The 22,777-nt window shown below is 47.3% G+C and overlaps 1 protein-coding gene across 3 annotated transcripts in view; it reads right to left on the bottom strand.

Moving 5' to 3' along the window:
* Positions 1-2,073: 2,073 nt before the first annotated feature.
* Positions 2,074-22,777, bottom strand: part of LOC147457223 (uncharacterized) — a 34,032-nt gene continuing 13,328 nt past the window's right edge. For all 3 annotated transcript variants that reach the window (XM_086512178.1, XM_086512179.1, XM_086512180.1), the window contains 7 exons: positions 4,087-4,362; positions 3,887-4,010; positions 3,661-3,800; positions 3,453-3,573; positions 3,108-3,371; positions 2,862-2,972; positions 2,074-2,779 (listed from right to left, as the gene is read on the bottom strand). In XM_086512178.1, the coding sequence (XP_086368304.1) occupies positions 2,702-2,779; positions 2,862-2,972; positions 3,108-3,371; positions 3,453-3,573; positions 3,661-3,800; positions 3,887-4,010; positions 4,087-4,362 (1,114 nt within the window). In that variant the 3' untranslated portion in view covers positions 2,074-2,701. The remainder of the gene's footprint in view (positions 2,780-2,861; positions 2,973-3,107; positions 3,372-3,452; positions 3,574-3,660; positions 3,801-3,886; positions 4,011-4,086; positions 4,363-22,777) is intronic.

Here is a 22,777-nt window from a genome sequence, read left to right as displayed (position 1 = left end):
CAAACCGAGTGGATAGTGCAAATGTAGAAAGAGAACCACCTACAGGATGTATCATCTAGAAATACATTTAACCTACATGCACACTAAAAAGCAAGTGGTGGAAAATAAAAAGGTTCGAGATAGTATCCAAAATCTCTATCTCTACTGGCTAGCCATTCAGCTTTCGATGGGAATATCTAAGATGAAGCTTTCTTAAGGGTGTGAGAATTTGGAAACGAGGAGCCTATGACCTTCAAAAAGATGAGTTGCACGTAGTGGCTTTTCAACAAATCTATGACGAATCTGGTAGGGATATTAGGTTTGACCCGACCCCAACTAGCCCAACAAACAAGATGCCTTACTGAACGACACCTTAGACAATGGATGGAATCAATGGTGGAGGAAGAAAAGGGCTCCAGAATAGGAAATTAGTGCAACGAGACTCTCCATTGTTCACTCCAGCTACGTGCTCGACCATCCCCTTGCTATGAAAAGAGTGTCTAAACTTCTAGGTAAAGCTCAACCTCCACATGCAAATCCATTTCCACCGGATCAATGTTTGCCGCAATAACAAACTAAGTCTAGTCAAAAGAAATCAACAAGATTCCACCAAGAGTAGTGTGAGATCGCAGAGAGGAGGATTGACAAATTCCCCTAAAATGACCACACATATTTCAATAGCTTACAGAAGTCATCTTGAAGGAAATTGTTGTTGGATTTAGGTGGATAAAACAAAGAACCATTCATAAATGAGAGAGGTGTTCATCCTTGGCAATGAATTTTTCCCTAAGCATAGAGGATTGTGCTCTAGTTTGAGTGCCTTCAAGCACTCACCATTGAACTTCTCTAGCCCTTTCTCCCCATTGTGCACTCGAAGGTCTTAGTGTGAGACTCTCAACCCTAGTGTCAACTTATTCACAAGAGCAGTTTGGCATTGTCATCCCAAAATGAACATGAAGTTATACATTGCAAATAGAATTATGGTGTGCAGTTCACTATTTCTTTTAGAATTTTCCATTTGTTATATATTTGCCTAGCTTTATTCAGAGAATTTAAGATTTGATGAGACCCACAATACTGCTCAAGACTTGTCAATTGCATTAAATCAACATTTTCAGATATTGATTCCAACACTTACAATAAGGCTAATTCGAGCCGAAGAGATGATAACAAGTTAACAACAAATAAGCACACCTAATTGTCTCACAACGGAATTACCTAGTACTCTTGAGGGCAATTAGGCGGTGTATACACACACACTGACAAAAGCTAAAGATAATTTCTTTTGTAGTCTACTTTGGTCAAAATTTAAATTTCATCTTTTGAGTGGTGCTACAGATCCAGGAATGCATAGAACCATCAATATTAGCTCCAATTGCCACCTGATGTTGCTGACGCCCCTCAGCCTCCTAATGCTTAAGCTTCTGTTACCTTCATTTCCCATGCTTTAACCTCTCTTCACATTCATTCCTTCTTGAACCTCAAGTACCTCCAATGCAGCTGAATCAACCAGGCTGTATGAGTAGACTTGCTCCCAACCACTCGGATGTATGATTTTCACAAGTGATTCTACCTTTTGTGTTGACTAATAAATCAGCACTCACTAGAGAAGAGCAGCACTATCACAACACTGCTGTGACTCTTAGGGTACATGTTGATAGGTACCACACCCTGCACCTACAGTGCGTACTTGCTAAGAGATCTGGGATTCTGCATTTAAATATATGATAATGCATATTTTTGACTTTTACCTTCCAACTTTCTCTCTTCCTACTAATCTCAGTGGTTTGCATTTGAAAGTACACAGAGAAGTCGCTCAGGGCAATTGTAACCTGTCACAGGTTGCCATCATCACCCTTTTTTCCATCATCAGTACTTTTTACTGTATCTTCAAGCACCTCTTGCTCTAGCTATGACAATCCTTATCAAGATATAAATGCTTTCAAATTACGGCCCACAATTATACTAACCATCCAAAACATGTGTCAATTTGCTGCTTTATGTGTATTAAGATGTTATCGGCTATTGATCTCTATCTCCTAAAGGCTTCAAAAGATACACAGTGCAATGTAACTCAAAGGAGAAGAGAAAAGGTAAAGAAAAGAAATATGCTTGCTCAACCACCTCTTTATATCAAGATACAAAGTCCTTTCTTTCCAATTTCATGGGACTTCACATTTCCTATACTATCACATCACTTCCCAATCCACCCTCAACCTTCCAACTTCAATTTCCAATTTCCCATTTCACCTCTCAATGTTCATCCTAAACTAAGAGAGATTTTTTGTTTTTCCAAAATCGTGGCAACCTAATTGCCTCATTACGAAAAGTCTGATGGACAATTTAAAAAAAACCCTTCACAGTAGAGTCTTGCTTCTCCAATTTCGAACATAGCATGAAGGTGTTACCTTCTCAGCTCATTACTACAGAGGCACTCAACACTAGTTTTTCATATGGATGTCAGCACAGAATATGAACAAGAAAAATTGAAGGCAAGAGTAAGGCCACTGCACAAAGGCCGATCTCCTGATGGAATTACCAGAGAAGCCAAACTAAGAAAGAAAGAGGTAACCTTGAAGGGGAATCACATCTGTCCTTTAACAAATCAGAAAGAAATACCCCTTTCCTCTTTCTTTAAAAGTGGATGTAGTTTCTTCTTGTCTTGCATACTAGTCTTGCTTAACTTGTATCCTCTATTCTGCTCCTTGTCTAGCCTTAACCCTCAGCTCGGCTGTATTACAGGCGGACCCTGCACCTCCAGATGCAGCTTTTCGCGCACATACTGTGTTATCTTTCGGATGTACACGTTGTCAAGAAAAGCAATACTGTCCACTTGAAAATTGGTACTGAAGAAGCAAAGTAATTCTTACAAAAAAGGATATCTTTTCATCATCAACAGGATTATTCAGCATCATCAAAGAGTTATTGACAACCATAGCTCTGACACGTAGATCCATAGCCTCTTCATACTTGATTTTGAGTTCTTTTAAGAGCTGAGGCAACATCCAAATCAAACATCAAGTAAAATAGACCATGTTATCATCTTAGGGGCAAACGATATAGTCAGGCTTTGAAAGGCAGCTCCTTCATGAAAGTAAGGACTGAATCAAAGGTTAAATGCAGTATACCTGGTCAAGATGGTCAGTATAATATTGTGCTTTCTCGATTATAACAGCATCACTGTCAACAGTAGCCAGATTAGGCCCATCACCCTTTGCACGCACTATCTCCATATTTGAGATCTCCTCCAAATTTTCTATATTTTGGACATCAGCCATAGGAGACTCTGCAGCATTTGCTTGCATTGTCTCGTTACCTAAACAACTCTTTTCTAAAGGTTCTATATTCTGCAAGTCTGCCATGTCTGTATCAGGATTTTCCAAAGCAGGCTTCTGCAGAATAAAGGAGGTTAGCCTCTCCAAAATGCCAAAGCTTCTCTTTCATCTTTACTACTGAAGCTTACACTTCAGAACCTTATCAGGGTCTCCTCCATCTTTGAGACTAGCCAGGTCTTTCCTAGAATGAGGTGACTGAAGTCCAGAAAGACCCTTGCTTGTTGCAAAATGTAGTTTGAACGTCTTTTCACAGCTTTCTCTGGTCATGACAACTCAAGGACCCAGAGAAAATGAAACCTTTGCCTGAAGAATCACGCCTAGCAAGCGTAATAGATAATGACTTTACCTCAAGGTTCCCATGACTCTGGTTTTGCTCAAAACTGCTAGACCCGACATTCTGCGAAGTGCCGCACCCTGAAGCTGCTTCTCTGTCGAAGGTCTACTTCTTGTCTGTAAGATTCTGCTAGAAGCGTCCTTTGCAGCATTCTGATGCAGTTTCAGCTGAATCAAATAAACAATGATACTTTGTGGACTTGAGAAATTGCCTGTTGTAGTACTAAGACAACAGAGACCTGAAAGGAGTTCCTGTTTGATTGTAGTACTGATGACAAAGAAGGGGTTTGCAACCTGCCTAGCACAGTCGGCTTCTTCTGAGATGGAAGAGTGCTTTGCAGACGAGTGGTAGATGAAAGCATCCTAAAATGCTCCAAAAACATGACTTCTCAATTAACCAACCTCATGCCTGTGCAAAAACTTCACATAATTCGCATACCTGGGAGCTCGTAATGATGGCAGAGCTGTCGTCTTTTGTAATGATGACCTGTCAGCAAGTTTCAAAGCAGTTCTACAAAGAAGGGGATTTGAAAGTACGTCCTGATGCTTTTCCACTAAGTTACGCCGAAGATTCTTGAATTTCTTTTCTGAGGTTGCTGAATCAGAGATTTCCTGCACTTCACCACCCTTAGACATATCGCCAACCTCCAGTTTTTTGCTGCTACTTTGTTTAGAAGAACGAGATTCTGACAGCATTTCTTCCCCAAAAAACTTCCTGTATGGATTTTAAAATGAATCTCTCTCTCTCTCTCTCTCTCTCTCTCTCTCTCTCTCTCTCTCTCTCTCTCTCTCTCTCTCTCTCTCTCTCTGCGCGCTGCCTCCCCTGCGCGCTGCTCCCTCCTGCGTGCTGCCCCACCCCTGTGCGCTGCTCCCTCCTGCGCGCTGCCCCTCCCCTGTGCGCTGCTCCCTGCACGCCAAGACGGCCAGCGCGCTACCTCCAGCCCATCCACTGAGCACACACACCCCATCCCCATCCCCTGCCCGCTGCCCCCTGCTCTCTGACCGTCTTGCTTATTGCCGTACCCGCAGCCATCTCTCTCTCTCTCTCACACACACACACACGGATACATACCCACACACACACCACACATACACACACGTTGAGTGCTCTCTTCCCCTTCTCCCCTCTTCTTCACAATATGAAGAGAGGGTAGCTACGAAGACAACCATGTCTTCCCCCATCATCAAGACGCCGACACCGACAACGAAGACAACGTCCTTCATGCTCACGAACAAGAGGCTTGCACAACTGGAGAAGGACATGAAAGAATGGCGGATGGAGAGAGAGATATGGAAGGAGGAGAAAGCCACCTTCATCAAGCTATGGAACAATAGAAGGAGGACATGAGAGCGGAAATCCAAAATCTCAAAGAGGAGAAGGAGAGAAGGGAACGGGAGAACGAGAAGGAGAGGGAGAGATGGAGGAAAGAGCAAGAAGAGATGAAGGCACAAATCGATCTCCTTCATGCTTCCATCACATCCCTCACCCCCGAGGAAGGAGAGATTAAAGAGGAGGCTAAGGAAGCCCTCAAGGAGGAGATCACCAAAGCCCTCACCGCAAGCATTGAGGACAAATTAGAGGCCACCAAAGAAGGATGGGTCGAAGTGGTCAAAAAGAACATCAAGAAGGTAGCAAGAGAGGAAGCCCAAAAAGATGAGGTACTCATCGTACACACAACCATCGAAGAGGAGAAGATGCGACAAGCTCGCCGTCTCAATGTGCGAGTGACCGGCATCAAAGAAGAAGAAGGGTCTACACCCGAGAGCGATGGGAAAGCTTTATGCAAGAAAGTGGGATACAAGGAAGAAGAGATCCCTTTCTCCAAAGTTTGGAGAGCCGGCAAAGATCCAAAGAAGAGAGCTCTCATCCTCCAATTCGCCTCCGAGGAGTCTCGAACTTCCTTCCTCCGAAAGAGGGTCATCTTGAGAGGGATAGAAGGCCCCCCGATTTATCTTGATGATGACCTCACAAAGATGCAACAAGATCACCGTCGCGCGTGCATGCCTCGAGTCCACCAAGCCTGCAAAGAAGGGAAGAAGGCAGTATATCGAGATGGTAGGGTTATCATTGATGGCAAGACCATCGCATAGGGACTCGCGGCCTGTGGAACACACGAGGAGATTCATGTCACGGTTTGGAATTGCAATAGAGACCTATGGACACACCCAGAGAGACTTGAGGAGGTGATGAGAGGTCGAGACATCATTCTACTTACAGAGACACACGAGAGCCCGGAGAGAGGGTTACCACGGATACATGGATTCCAGTGGGAGTCTCTACATTGAGGATGTATGCGCCAGCACACCACTCGCGGCTCAAGAGGAGTGGCCATACTCTTTAGACAGGGGCTTCACAACAGACTACAGATTGTTGCCCGGGACCCACAGGCCCGCTACATGTGGATTCGCCTCGAGCTCTCACGAGACAGGATCGTCTACATTGCCCTTTGCTACTTTGCTCCCAAAGGCTCCAGATTCGCCCCTATTGAGCAGGAGTCACCGTACGCATGCCTCACGGAGGAGATTAGGGAGTACTCCACACTGGGTGAAGTCTTCCTTATGGGAGACTTCAATGCTCGTACGCGCAGTGAGCAGTGTGAGGCATATGACCATGAGGACCCAGAGGCACTACACACTCTAGATGAGGAGGCTACTATGAGAGATACAGCAGACAGAGCTCCAGTCACAGCCTACGGACGACATCTACTTCGACTTGGCTCCCAGCACCGTCTCGTTATTTATAACGGGATGGTCCAGTGGCCCACCTCAGGGGGCCTGACTTGTATGCCACATGGAGTTACAGAAGGAGGGGGGAGTACAGTCGACTATAATCTGGGACCCAGGGAGGCTACACACCTTATCACATCCTTCACCATTCCACCCATACCCATCGGAGCCGACCACACATACCTCTCTTTCTCCATCACCGGAGATACCATCCCACACAGCTCCACAGCACACACTCCACACACCACCATCCATTTCACACATGAGCTAGCCTCTCTTTACTCGGCCAAGGTCGAACATGGCCTATGCCTCCTCCACCCATCCACACCACTCTCAGTTCTCACATCACATATCTCTTCCGTTCTCCACACTTCAGCTATTAGCTCTTTTCCACACACCACTCACACAGGACGCACTCCCCCCCCCCCCCCCCCCCCCCCCGGGACTATGCCTCAGAACCGCTGGTATGATGATGACTGCAGAGAGCTATACCGACGCCTCCGTGCACGGCGAGCCTTAGGAGAGATCACAGAGAGAGAGGCCAGACGGCATATGAAGACGCTGACACGCCAAAAGCGGCGAGCATTCGAAGAGGCACAGGAGCTTGAGCTATACCGCCTATTCATGAGCATGGATAGCGCGACGGCATGGCGCACCCTGCACGAGCCACGTCCGACTACAGCTATTGAGGATCCACAGATATGGCATGATTATGCAGAGCGACTTTATGAGGTGCCAGGGCAGCCTCCTATCCCACAGCCACACGAGCCACACCCCACGTGCTCCTCCTTCTTTACAGCAGCGATGGTAGAGAGGGCCATACGCCGCATGCAGCACAGACGATCAGCTGACCATACTGGATTACAGAGTGAGCACATCATTTATGCGGCCTCCACTATAGCCCCGTTGATTGCACATGTCTTCAACCGGGCTATAGGGGAGGGCTTCCCAGAGGAGTGGACACAGCACACCATAGTGCCTATCCACAAATCTGGCGACACCCTGGACCCAGGTAACTACAGGACTATCATGATTGGCCACACGATGGCCAAGCTATATGGAGCAGTACTTGAGGCACAGCTCAGCTGCTACGCAGAGATCGAGGGTTTACGAGCTCCAGGCCAGGCAAGTTTCAGACGAGCTTTCTCCACCACTGACCACATCTTCGTTCTGCGCTGCCTCATTGATGGGGCAAAGGCGCGGCAGAAGAGGCTTTACTGCTGCTTTGTGGACTTCCGCAAGGCCTTTCACACAATCCCACGCGAGAGACTCTTCCAGCGCCTTCACAGCATTGGGGTACCAACACAGATGATTTGGGCTATATATGCTCTCTATGAGAGGGTGACGGGTCGGGTTCGTTGCCCAGGCGGTTTTTCAGAGACCATTGCTAGCACCATTGGTGTTAAGCAAGGATGCCCACTCTCCCCGACACTCTTTGGGCTCTACATCGACGAGATCTCCGACTACATACTGCGAGCAGGGGGAGAGGGGAGCGACTTGGTAGGTACTCCGGTCCACATCATGTTATATGCTGATGATATTGTGTTGATTTCAGAGTCACCCGAGGGCTTGCAACGCCATCTTGAGGCCTTGGACGAATTCAGCACACACAGGGGGTTGACTGTGAACCTTGGCAAAACCAAGGTTATGATCTTTCACACATCCAGAGCAGTGAGGAGCGCCGCCACCTTCAAAGCAGCAGGAGGACAGGTTGATGTAGTCACCTCCTATGTCTACCTTGGCATCACATTCACCAGCCTACCAGGACCCTTCACTATGAGGCAGGCTGCTGCTGACAGGCTCACCCGAGGATATGCGGAGATGCCACCAGGCACACTTTCAGGAGCCCCGCACGAAGGGGTGGCTTTTCGACACCTTAGTCACCCCGGCCTTGATGTACTCGGCGGCAGTATGGGCACCAGGATTGATAGCTGACCAGTGGACACAGCTTGAGAGACCACAGGTATGTATGATCTCACGCTTGCTCCGCAGCAAGAAGACAGTGCCACATGACATTATTAGAGCCGAGCTCGCCACACCACCTATGGTTGTAGAGGCACTATTCCAGACAGTTTGCTTCATCCAGAGGATGAGAGAGCTACCTCCTGACAGACTTACCCGTAGAGCATTTGAGGCAGCTATACAGCTGTCCGAGAATGGGCATGAGACAGCATGGTACTCACAGGTCAGAGCATGGTTTGAGGGACACGGTCTTGACATGGAGAGCCTACCACCATTCCAGTACGACCCCCACTCACCATATGTTCACCTCTCTCGCAGTGAGAGGAACTTGGTATTGAGACAGGATCTGCGGCAGCTATACACTAGGAGAGTCTGGGAGGCACCTGGCTTGGGGACGAGGATGTCAGATTACAGAGACCAGTTTCTCACCATATTGTCTGGGGGGTTCATACAGAGACCACGCTACATGGACACATATATGCCACATAGCTCACGGGTGGCGATTGGTCAGCTGAGAGTGGCTTCACACAGGTTAGAGATTGAGATCGGGAGACATACTTGTGTTCCCAGGGAGGAGCGAATCTGCAGAGCCTGCACAGAGGAGGTGGAGAGTGAGGAGCACTTTGTATGTAGATGCAGAGCATACACTGAGATCAGAGGCAGGTATGAGGCCTTATTCAGAGGACAGTCCACTCTCCGAGAGATCATGGAATCTCGAGATCAGAGACAGCTCGGACGTTTCTTACTAGAGATACAGAGCCATCGGGACACACTACTACAGCCACACACAGCTACACAGACAGAGGGGAGACAGTCGCAGCTCACAGACTTCTTTCAGAGGATTTCCGCCCCTCCCTCACCAGACACTCAGAGGGGAGTGACACTCCCACAGGCGGAGGTGAACCGAGCTAGATGACGACCACGAGTCACAGGCTACAAGGGCGCGAGCTCCCACCACCGACAGATCGAGGAGATCCGAGCCCGGGAGCGCCGTGCCACTGAGGAGCGAGTGGCTCAGATGAGGGCCGACCCGACAGCTTTCATCCGGGTAGCCTTGGCACCAGACCCGCCCATGTACCACATATTACATCCCCCCATTAGTACAGGATGGAGCTAGATAGCTTGATGCATTCTCATGATTGTACTACCTTGAGCATATAGACATGCATATACCCCTAGAGATAGAGCTCCATCCCTCCTCAGATACTCCACTACCTACATTCAGTTCAGTTTTGTATCAGTTTTGTTTCATTTGTCTTTCCGATAGACGGATGACATACACACCATGTACATTTGATTTGTCTCATAGGCCGATTTCGGCCTGACATAGACGTTAAAAATCTTTCTTTCTTTCTTTCTTTTCTCTCTCTCTCTCTCTCTCTCTCTCTCTCTCTCTCTCTCTCTCTCTCTGTGCCTGCCCCTGCCCCTGCCCGCGCGTCGCTGTGCCCGCCTGCAGCCCCGCGCGCTGCTGAACCTCTCTCTGTGCTGCTCGCTGCTCGCGCGCGCTGCTTGCTGCCGCGCTGTGTTGCTGCCCCCCCCCCCCCCCCCCCTCGCCTCTGCCCTCGCGCCCGCCGCCCTGCACCCCCGCCTCTGCCCCGCGCGCCCGTCGTCCTGCACCCTCGCCGCCCTGCCCTGTTCGCGCACTGCACGCTGCCCTAGGCCCCCAACCTCTACGCGTAGCATGTCTCCCCCCCCCCTTTCCTACGCGTAGCATGTCTTTCCCCCCCCCCCACACCTCCCCCCTTTTTTCTTTCACGCGTAGGACGTCAATTTTTTTATTGTTTATTTTTTTATTTTTTTATTTTTTTAACCCTGCTCCCGCCCCCACCACTTTTTAACTTTCGGGCCCCATAGGTCATTATGGCCTTTTGAGGACTTTAGTATAACATTTCATTTCATTTCTACCCCCCCCCCCCTCTCCCTCCCCCCCCCCCCCCCCTCCCCCTCTCCTTCACTTTTGTTTTCGAGGCGCGCGCGCGCACACACACACACAGCTGAACATATTGAGGGCACCGGGCCACACCGCCTCGCGCTCCGCCGCTCGTCACGATCGCCGCCAATGTCGGTGCACACGTACATCCAGTGCCGCGCCCGTTGCTAGAGTAGGTGCACACGCGCATCTAATCCCCTTGTGGACGGCGGTCAAACATGAGGAAGACGAACAAAAAAGCCGACCCCCTAGAGGATGCCATTCAAAAATGCAAAGAGGAAATGACACAGACCATCACCAAGATGAACCGCAATCTCTGGGGCACAATAAACATTCTCGAAGGACGTGTGCTGATCCAAGAGAGCAAGATAAGGACGCTGGAAGACCGAGTGATGACCCAAGAGGAAGAGATCACGTCACTCAAGAAAGAACTCGCCGAAGCCCGATCAAGAAACACACTGGAAGAGGGCGAACTGCAACCCTCAGTAATTGAAGAAATCAACACGATCAAGGAACAAGTACGGGCCATCAAAGAGGGAGAAGAACAGCACAAAGAAATGACGACCTCTTGGGTGGATGTTCTTACCAAAACCCAACAGAAGGCAGACGAAGCCGAGAAATGGATCAAGGTGGCCAAGAAAGGAAAAGACAAGGAAATAACGCCCACGTCCACACCCAACAACATCATTAACCAGACACTAGAGGAGGAGCAGAGGAGAAGGGTGCGCGCGTTACATGTGAGAATTTGCGGTCTTAAAGACAAAGGCAATGTGGACGAAGAAGTAAAAGAACTCACAGCCTTGATGGGGATTCATGAGCCGACACACACAAGGGCATGGAGAGTGGGCAACATAAAGAAAAATGGAGGCAATGGAGAAACCTCAAAAGAAAGAGCACTCATCCTCCGTTTTCCCTCCATGGAAGCAAAGAAGTCATTCTTGAACTCTTAAAGAGACTGGCATCTTTCTTGGGGACGATCTCACCCTCTCGCAGATCGCTCATATGCAGGAAGTAATGCCGGAGATTAGAGCGGCAAGGGGAAAAGGCAAGATCGCTTTTTACCGAGACGGAAAAGTGTTAATACTTGAGCGACGCTCCACATGACGGTGCGAGACTTATGGGACCACACTCAAAGTAGCTGCCTGGAACTGCAATGGATCTATGCGTCTTGATGTGGGTGCTTTTGAGGATAGCTTTATTGGAAGAGACATCATCTTCTACTCTGAGACACACCAGGCCCCTGGGCAATCCATGCCTCACATCAGTGGATATAGGTGGGAGACAGCCTACAAACACGAGACACGCTCAGAGCACAAAGGGCGGGGCTCGGGAGGAGTGGCAGTGTTATTTAGAGAGGATCTGCAGCCACTGATACATATAGCCCGCGGGGACGAGCACGCTAGGTGCATGTGGGTGAGACTAAAAGCAGAGACAGGCAGATACCTCTATCTAGCTATTTGTTACTTTCCCCCGAGTACATCAGTGTATGCACCACCCAAAGGACAGTCCCCTTTCTCTATTTTGGATGATGACATATGGGAGTTCTCTAGGGACGGTGACATTATCATCTTCGAGGACTTCAATGCTAGGACTACCTATCACCAGGCAATGTTTTATGATACTTCAAAGGAGATGCTAAGAGAGATAGATGTGGCAGAGACGGGCCTTTCCAGACTATCGCAGATATGGAATATACTGAGTATGGGCGACACCTGTTAGACATGGGCACTGCACACGGATTGGCCATCTTGAACGGCCTACACAGATTTCCTGCTGCTTGAGGCTTTACATGCTTCCCACACAGACATGGAGCCAGCACGGTGGACGATGTCATGGCACAACCGAATCTCATCTCTAGTATCGAGGATCTCACAGTTGGGCCCAGACCGGTCGGGGTGGCGGTGGATCATGCTCTGGTGTCCATGACCATCTCCTTCCAATTTCAGTGCAGCACACAGGCCACCAGTAGCAGTCCCTACTCACTACACATTCACAAGGGAGACGGACTCTGTATACATGGACGGAATCTACAGACGCCTATGCACTGAGGACCCGGGGCGACCTCTGGAGGAGCTAACTACTATACTGACACAAACATTACATGAGGCAGCAGCTGAAGCATACCCACACCCAGCCTGAGCAGAGCCGCCGATTTGGGAGCATGCCTCAGAACAGCTGGTACGATGAGGAGTGCCGCCCCAAACTTCAAAGGGAGGTGCTGTTGGGGGACGTCACTCACAAACAGTCACAGATGGACTTCTGACGCCTGGTGCGGCGGAAGAAGAGGGCTTTTTTGGCTAGACTCGAGCAGGATCTATATCAGCTATTCTTGAGTCAAGACTCGCGTGAGGCATGGCGGCTCTTTCATGAGCAGCCCCCCCCCCCCCCCCCCCCCCCTGCTATTTCCTCCACAGAGACCTGGAGTCAGTACGCATCATCTCTGTACACAGTACCTGGACAGCAGCCCCTCCCCAACCCCCCCGACCCATGCCCACATACATGTGTCTTTTTCACTGCTGAGATGGTGAAGAAAGCCATTGACAGGATGAAGACTAGGAGAGCATATGATCATGAGGGCCTAGTAGCTGAGCATTTCATACATGCCAAAGACCTACTAGCAGAGCTTCTAGCAGTTATGTTTAACCGTGCCATGTGTGAGGGCCTACCGGACACTTGGAGCCTATCTACAATCGTACCTATCTTCAAATCAGGAGACCCCATGGAGCCTGGGAATTATCGCACTATTATGATTGGGCACACACTGGCACGGTTGTATGCATCCATTCTTGAGCAACAACTGAGTAGATGGGCAGAGAGGGAAGGAATACGTGCAACTAGGCAGGCATGATTCAGGAGAGGCTTCTCTACTCTTGACCATATCCTAACACTCAGGGCCATCATCGAGGAAGGCAGATCTCATGGGAGACGGATCTATTGTAGCCTTGTGGACTTCCGCAAAGCTTTCGACACGGTACCCAGAGCTAGATTGATGCGCAAATTACAGGAAATGGGAGTACCCAGAACTCATTTGGGGGATCATGGCATTGTACAAATCAGTAGTAGGGCATGTAAGCACCCCGGAGGGACTTTCTACACCGGTTCACTCCACTATTGGGGTGAAGCAGCCTGCAGGGCTGCCCGCTCTCTCCCACACTTTTCGGTATGTATGTGGATGAGATTTCTGACTACATTAACAGCGATGGGCATAAAGGTGCTCAGTTGGCAGGGACATGGATTCCACTTTTGTTATATGCTGATGACATAGTGTTGATCTCCGAATCCCCAGAGGGAATGCAACGTCAATTGGATGCTCTGCATACGTTTGCCCACGAAAGTGGTTTGTCTGTCAACCTGGGTAAAACCAAGGTTATGGTGTTTAATACCACCGCACAGTGGATCAGAAGGTCAGCACCTACACTGACATACGGCCAGGAGACTGTGGAGTACACAGACGCTTACACTTACCTTAGAGTGGTTTTTAGCGGACCTACACTCTCACTCAGAAGAGCAGCAGAAACCAGACTTACTAGACCCCACGCAGCATTGGGTAGATTGGAGAGGATGTGTTCGCAGGTTCAGTTTCAGGAGCCCCGGACGAAGCTCTGGCTCTTTGATACCTTGGTGGCTTCAGCATTGCTCTATGGAACCGAGATATGGTGACCTGCACTAGATCACCACGGGAGGACGGGTCGCTCAGACGGATGGGGGAACATGGAGAAACCTCTCGTCTCTATGATCTCGCGGCTCATTAGAGCCAAGGCATCAGTACCACGGGCCATTATCCGAGCAGAGCTAGCGGCCCCCCCCACTTGTGGTGGAGGCGCTCACCAGATCAGTCTCCTTCATAAACCGCACATGGGCACTTCCTAGAGACAAATATGCTCGCATAGCACTTGAAGCCTCTCGACAGTTAGCCGTACAAGGAGATACAACATGCTGGTATGGGGAGATGACATCATGGTTTCAGGCACATGGGTTCAGCATAGACCGGCTGCCACCATTCCATTACTCATTGGATGCACCATCTCTCACCCTTACACAGTCAGAGATCACCAAGCTCATACGCCAAGACCTGACCCAGCTAAACACCAGAAGGACATGGATACAACCAGCACAGGAATTGGGCACGAAGATGGCTTTTTACAAAGACCACCTTCTCCAGCTTACGGAAGATTGTTTTGTGGCGAGACTCAGATACATGGATACCCACTTGTCTCATGGGATACGATGTGCTATTGGCCAGTTACGCACATCTTCTCACCAGTTGCGGATTGAGACAGGGAGATACAACAGAGGACAGGACATGCCCCTTGTGTAACATGGAACCTGAGACAGAGCTACACTATACATGTCGCTGCCCCGTCTACTACGAGATACGAGGCCGCTTCCATTGCTTGTTCAGAGAAGGTTTAGGACCACTCTCAAGAGTCATGGGATACGAAGATCAGAGATGTCTGGGTTTGTTCTTGCTCGAGCTGCGCAGACACAGAGATAGCCTGATGAATGGCGAGGCTAGCCAGTCTCAAAGACGGATCACAGACTTCTTCAGAGCAGACACGGGACAACCGCAAGAGCCACTCCCACAGCAGAGCTCCCCCTCATCTCATACCAGAGGCACACTGATTGACCAAGCGATTGAACTCGGGAAATCCAGGCGCCCGCGATTGCGAAGAACTACACAGCATCGACGGAGGCTACGACAGAAAATTCGGAGCACGCTGGATAGGCATGCACGACGCCCGGTCAGACTACTAACCATGGAGGAAATTGATGAGATTCGCCAACGACCGATGCTAGATCTCTTGTGATTCAGCTATCCCAACAAGCCGCACATTTTTTGCTTGGTTCACATCGAACAACTTAGGACCCCATAGTATATATCTTTGTTTTGTACTGTTGTTAGGTTATTTTGTTACTCTGACTATGTATCAGATCCACCACTTTGTAACTTTCGGGTCTCATAGGTCATTATGGCCTTTTGAAGTCGTTAATATAACATTTCATTTTATTTTTCTCTCTCTATCGAGAAGGTAAAGCCATTATTCAGGAGTTTTGCACCCCCAAAATGGTTCCCCTCTCACCCACCTCCCCTTAGGTTTTTAAGTTTTGTCTTTTGTTCACCCCTCACTAGACCCTCAGTCCCTAAATAAGACGTATCTCACAATCCCCTCGCTTAGAAGGAAAATTTTGTAATGCGTTGTTTTCCGGTCCCATAGGTCATCTCTGACCTCCGTGGACGATAATTCAATCTATCTATCTATATCTCTCTCACTCATGTATGGTTCACTATTGAGGATGTGTGCGGTGGGTTTGAAAAAGTGGGAAAACTTCAAGGCATCAAGCCACAAATGATTAAATGAACCGGATATTTTACACATGGATGTATGATACGTTCAACCTTGCACTTCAATATGGTATGGCCTGTGATTGGAGCACTAATTGGGTTAAGCCTTTGCATAAAGGAGAGGATGTAAAGAATGTAAATAACTACCGGACTATAATGATTGGACCTCTTATAGCAAAGTCGTTTGAATGTAAACAAATTGGATCTCTTACAGCAAAGTTGTCTCGTTGCATAATGGAGATAACATTGAGTGATTGGGCTTAATAGAATGGCAAGAGTGCAAAAGGACAAGCGGGTTTCTGTCGACGTCATAGCACCATTCACCATCTTGTCACTCTTCGTGTTCTCATGGAGGAAAGTCGGTTGAAATGCAAGCGATTGTATTGTTGCTTTGTGGACTTCAAGAAAGCCTTTGATATTATTCCATGTAACAATTTGTGGAAAAGGATGGAAGAACTGTGCCAAGTGAGTTTTATGCTTGCTGTTTCTCGAATCTATGAGAAGGTGATATGTCACTTGCACATGAGAAGAGGGATTTCAAAATTTTTGCAAGCACTATCGGGGTTAAACAAGGATATCCGTTGTCATCAACTCTCTTTGGTCTATGCATTGATCAATTGGAACAAATGGTACTTGACTTTATGCAACAAGAAGGCATTGAAGAGTTTACTATTTGCAACGCGGTAATCATGTTTTTGTTGTATGCACATGATGTAGTGCTTCTATCACACACTTTAAAGGATGCACAGAAGCTCTTGAGAACTTTTGCTTACATAGTGGGCCGATTGTGAATGAATCCAAAACAAAGGTTATGCTTCTTAAACCAACCATAAGGAGAATCCATGCATTTTGTACAACAATGAGCCACTTGAAGTTGTTGAGAGCTTTAAGTACCTTGGCCAAGGTTCTAGCGCCAATCACAAGTGGCATGAATGTGCTATGCGTCGGTTGGAATCTGGGAAGAGAGTGTACTATGCATTTGAGAACATGTGTAATGCGAGGGATGTCAAATGTTGGGTTCTCAAGAAGTATCTTGTTGACACATTGGTGAGACCGGTTCTTCTTTATGAAGTTGAAGTGCGGGGGCAAAAGCATCTCAAAATCTACTTGCAAAGAGTTTGAGAATGTCCAAAAGTGTTTCTTGCAAACTTTCTCCAAGTTAAGGCACAAACACCATGTATGCTCCACTTCTTGAGTTGGAATCTCTTCCAATTGAAGTTATGGGCATGGAAAGCGTTATGGATTACATGATAAAGATGTGTCAAAACCCCTCACATCGACTTCCTACAATTGCATAGGAAACAAGCAAAAAAGTTCGAAAGACGCATAAAAGCAAGATCTTGAGCACGGGATGGATGCAAGACATAAAGAAGTGGTTTGGGAGACGAGATGCATTATGTCACAAAATGATGACGTGGCTATATTGCACGGACACACACATTGTACGGATGCTGATGTGGCAAGGATTGTACAAACTGTCCGCAAATTGCGTTGACAGGCTGATGACGTGGCAGCTCCGCAAAAAGCACTGACAGCATGTACGGAATTCCGCAATTCACACTCATGCTTTTTGGGCCAGCTTTTGGGGATTATTGCTCTTGGAACACTTTGCTTTTGAGTTAGATTGCTTTTGGGGCTTTGCTTTTCGTATCCCTTGTAAGAATAAAAAGACCCCAGGAGCCTCACTCTTCAAAGAATCTGGACATAGAGTCTGAGAGTAGAGGACCCCTCGGGAGTTGTAACTTTACTCAAGTGTTAATATAAAAATAAATACCGAAAGAGGCGCCAGCTTTTGGGGCCAATATCTTTGGGCACGGAACTACGCCGGGCCGTGTCGACTCAAGTTTTTAAAGTTGTGAAGTAGTTTAAGTAGTTCACTTGTGTGTCGTGTCAGATTCCCGACTTGGGGTGCCCACGTCTCTGACAGTGGAATCAGAGCACGGCCGATTTCTCTTCTTCCGGGAAATCTGATTCTTTTCTCGCGACACACATGGATTCCAACAAGAATCGAACGACTCCTTCTACCACATCGGGAACGGGAAGCAGTACGAAGAATTTGAGTGGATTAGCAAATCACGAGTACATGCCACCTCGGCCTACGAAGTTCCAGATTATGGAGATGCAACGTCAATAGTAGGTTGATGAGTGCGCAAAGCAAATGCTCAAGTTTGCAAAGGATCCACAATATGCAAAATTTTTGACCCGACACCCGATTAACGAGGTGCATACCCATTGACAGCAAGCAATTGATACCCAAATCAAGTCAGCCCTCAAGTAACATCCTACTCCACGGATATTTATTGGAGATAAACTCGAGGACGTTGTCGAAAAACGAGTCAACCAGCTATTGGGGTCAAAGGAGAAACAATTGAAGAAACGTAACAAGGGAATTGACTTTCCTGGTTACTTGGGCCGAAAATCCTCTTTTGAGAATGCAAGAAAACAAAAAAAGCTTGTACGCTTTGAAGGATTGTCCAATTCGTCCCCATCTTCTTCTTATAGCTCGGACATCTCATCTTCTTCTGACTTGAGTGAGAGGACAGAAAAGTCAAGAAAGAACTGAAAAATCATATGTTTTATGCAAAAGGTAAGCACTTTTACAGAGCCAATCAGTATGATCTCCTCGACGACAAGGGAAAAAAGGCCAAAGAATTCAAAGAGGGAGGACAAGCAGTAAAGTTTTAAGTACTTTTCAGGGTTTTGAGATGCTCCAGGCTTTAGCCTCCTTTATTCAACAGTTTAATATAGCATTTTCTGGAGGTCGCTATACAAAGCACTCCAAGATTAGACGAGCAACGTTCTTTCTGAAAGGCAATGCATGGACATGGTAGTCCACTCTTTTGTTAAGGAAACAAGCACCGACAAAGTGGTTGAAATTTAAGAAACTCTTTATTTCTTCATGGCTCACTCAAGAATACGAACGAGATGTGAATACTGATTGGAATAATATTCGAATGTTCAAGGCCGAATCTTTGGATACTTACGTAAAAGATTTTGGGATGTCTTCTTACGTGCTTCATCCTTTAAGAAGATCACTTTTAAGGAGCACATTGAGCAGTTTTGTTGTGAACTTTCCAAAGAGATTTGAGACTAATGTCTTGAAAAGAAGTCCGAGTCCGTACAACAATTGATGGGACATGCGAAGCGGGGATTTGCTATACATTCGGGTAACTTGACTTACCCACCAGATGAACCTTCAACAAGTCAGAACCAAACAGGCGACAAAGAAATACACGATCTTGACTGACAGAAGAACAAAGAGATACATGACCTCGACTGACAAAAGAATAGAGAGAAGAATATTTTAAAGCGGAAAAATGTTTTGAATGTTAGGTGCAACAGAAGTGAATGTTGAACTTTGCTTAGGATGAGTGCTCCGAACTGTGCTCAAGGGTTCCTTTTACCTACGGAAGGGAGAGCCTTCCGTTCCTTTAGTGAGAGAGTGCAAATGATCACAACAAAGTGGTAACCACTGTGAATGAAGGTGCTGAGATTGAGAGATAGAGAGAGAAGAATAGGACACCAGAAAAGTTGTCAAACCCTCCTCCAAGGGCCCCTCTCTCGATGGCGAGAGAAGTCTTTGCTATTGATTGCACAAATCTCTACAATGGTCTAAATGATGGTCTTGCCGACGATGATGGCAACGACAAGACGATGATGGTACTTAGAGTCACTGTCTACAGAACTGGTTTATGGATTATTTTTTGTTTTGCATGTCGATTGTTTTTGCATTGGAAGTGGTTTTAGGAATTTTCAGCCTCGGAGATTCTTGAAGAAGGTAGACGCATGACTATAGACGAAGTTGAAGCATTGAAGGAGCCACAGATGACTTTGTGTCGCTTTCGGCACGGCCCAAAGAAGCAAGCATTGCAGACCTTAATGAAGTTCAAGTATCGCATGACCCTCGCATCAGAGTGGGCCGGCGAAGAGTCCTTTCTAGGATTCATTCAGACGTTGTTTGCGATCTCCCTCGACGCCATACAGTTCGGTACCAGTACCAGTACCTCACTTTGAAAAGGAGGGGATGCCACGTGCACATCTAACCCTATGTATACGTGGACAAGCTACTTCATGGCAAGGGTTCAATTCAGTTCAGTTAGCCTAGATTAAGAAGTGTTCTGGCACTTTTGTGACTCTGTTCGCAGACCGTGCATGTCCAGGCACTTAAGAGTAGATGCATATCCTCTGGTTGCACACAGCATGATCATCAGATTACACTCAGAACCCATTACGAGCATTTTTACAGTGCATAGACCTATTTTTCCTATTTTAGCCAATTTTTACTTATTATTTTTAAGTGACTTTTGTTGGAAACTAGGTAGGGCAATTTTAAGAGCCAAGTATATAAGAAAACCCAATGGTAGCACTTTCTGGCAGAAGAGACAGTAGGGACCAGACATCCAACAGGCACCTTCTCAACAAGACGACACCCCCCCCCCCAAAGCAAACCAAGCGTTTTTGCAACTGCAAAGCCTAGCGTTTTCTTCCACAATCAAGCCTTGGTGTTTTGCATTGCAGATCATCCCCGGCGACAGTAGGACCAGCAGAAACCCTAGCGTGTTTGCAACAGAACTCAGAACCAGCCGTAGCGTTTTTGGATCAGCAAGCAAGCTTAGCGTTTTGCAGTTTCACCGCGGCAGAACCCAAATCTATATACCCGGATGAATCCAGGATAAGCCCAGATTCGCCCTTAAAGGAAAGTGCAAGGTATAGACCCATGGTAGTCACCCACAAGACATTATAACCATCAGCTCCATTATGCATAGTATCGACTAAATACCACGACATCCCCACTAACATCGTCAGTGCCCAATAGTGGGTGTAGAACTAGGTACTAACATATGCTCCCAAACACAACACACACCACACACACACGCACATGAGCATACATCAACACAAAATTCAACGTACTGAGTTTCTGTCATGACTCCGGAGATCAAGGGCAGACTCGGCCATAATGAAGCTTAGCACTAAAGAAGCATTAAATCGAAAAAATTAGCACAAAAATGAGGTAGTTGATAGGGCATACGCACCACAAAAGATAGAAAGAATTAGCACAATATCAACTGGTCGTAACTCGAACGAAAACTTCACAATGTGAAGTCTGCATGTCCGCTATACGACTAAAAAATATACTTGGATGAATCTAGGATAAGCCCAGATTCGCCCTTAAAGGAAAGTGCAAGGTATAGACCCATGGTAGTCACCCACAAGACATTATAACCATCAGCTCCATTATGCATAGTATTGGCGAAATACCACGACATCCCCACTAACGTCGTCAGTGCCCAATCGTGGGTGTAGAACTAGGTACTAACATATGCTCCCAAACACAACACACACCACACACACACGCACATGAGCATACATCAACACAAAATTCAGCGTACTGAGTTTCTGTCATGACTCCGGAGATCAAGGGCAGACTCAGCCATAACGAAGCTTAGCACTAAAGAAGCATTAAATCGAAAAAATTAGCACAAAAATTAGCCCAAATCTAGACCAGCGTTTTCAGTTTTCAGCACATAGACACCGCATAGCAAGTCCTGAACCTCGCAGATCTCACCTTCCCGTAGCAGATCCTCGCTGCACGATCAGATCCACCAAAGTTTGCAGATTCAACCCGGAAAACGCAGATTTCAGCATCTGCATTTTCAACACATCGTCATCGCATCGTCGCCATCGACATCGTCACCGACATAGAGTCAAAACTCAGCAGATAAAGATTTTCAGATTTCAGTCCGTCTCGTCGTCGACATCGACGGCAAGTCCAAAGCATTGTAGAGATTTGTGCAATCAATAGTAGACCGCTCTCGCCATAGAGCGTGGGGCCTTCAGAGGAGGGTTTGACAACATTCTGGTGTCGTATTCTTCTCTCTTTATCTCTCAGTCTCAGCACCTTCATTCACAGTGTTTATCCACTTTGTTTGTGATCACTTGCACTCTCTCACTAAAGGAACAGAAGGCTCTCCCTTTCGTAAGTAATAGGAACCTTTAGCACAGTTCGGAGCACTCATCTTGAGCAAAGTTCAACATTCACTTCCGCTGCACCTTAAAGAGAAAGGGCCTACGAGCATCAGGGCGGGTAGGCAAGATTTAGGAGAGGCTTCTCCACTCTCAACCAGATTCTGACACTCAGAGCTATGATTGAGGGTAGACACCATGGTAGAAGGATCTACTATAGCTTTGTGGATTTCTGCAAAGCTTTTGACACAGTGTCAAGAGCCACACTTATACGTCGACTATAGGACATTGGTGTGCCCACTAAGATGATTTGGGGAATCTTGGCTTTATACAGGACAATAGTAGAACAAGTACGCACTACTGAGGGTATGTCTGACATGGTCCACTCTACTATTGGGGTGAAGCAGGGATGTCCCCCTATCTCCGACCCTTTTTCGGATGTATGGATGAGTTTTTAGACTATGTAGAACGAGAGGGAGACAAGGGTGCTCTGCTAGCAGGGACATGGATTCCGATGCTATTATACATTGATGATATAGTGTTGATTTCTGACTCTCCGGAGGAGATGCAACACCATTTCAATGCTTTGCACACATTTACTCATGATAGCGAATTGTTTGTCAACCTTAGGAAAACCAAGGTTATGATTCAGGAGACGGTGGAGATGCAATGGGTCACAATGGGTCAGGAGCTCAGCACCCACATTCACGTATGGCCAGGAGACAGTGGAGATGCATACACTTATCTTGGGGTAGCCTTCAGTGGACCCGTGTTTTCTTTGAGGAGAGCAGCAGAGACTAGACTGACAAGAGCTTATGCCGCCTTGGGAGGATTGGAGAGGATGTGTTCGCAGATTCAGTTTCAGGAACCGCGAACAAAGCTCTGGCTTCTTGGCACTCTAGTGGCTTCAGCTATGCTTTACGGAGTTCAGATATGGGAACCCTCAATAGACCATCATGGCAGATCTAGCAGCACGGATGGATGGAGATGTATGGAGAGGCCTTTGGTCTCTATGATATCTCAAATGATTCGGGCTATCAGTGCCGCACGAGATTATCCGAGACGAGCTAGCCGCTCCACCCCTCGTGGTGAGGTATTGACTAGATCAGTATCCTTTATACACAGTGTATGGGACCTCCCCAGAGACATACGCTCAGCTAGCCTTGGAGTCATCCCGACAGCTAGCAAGGTAGGGTGACACAA

The sequence above is a fragment of the Adiantum capillus-veneris genome, chromosome 5 (assembly GCF_014529385.1).
Source record: "Adiantum capillus-veneris isolate H3 chromosome 5, ASM1452938v2, whole genome shotgun sequence".
Taxonomy (NCBI): domain Eukaryota; kingdom Viridiplantae; phylum Streptophyta; class Polypodiopsida; order Polypodiales; family Pteridaceae; genus Adiantum; species Adiantum capillus-veneris.
This window is presented reverse-complemented; position numbering and strand designations above follow the sequence as displayed.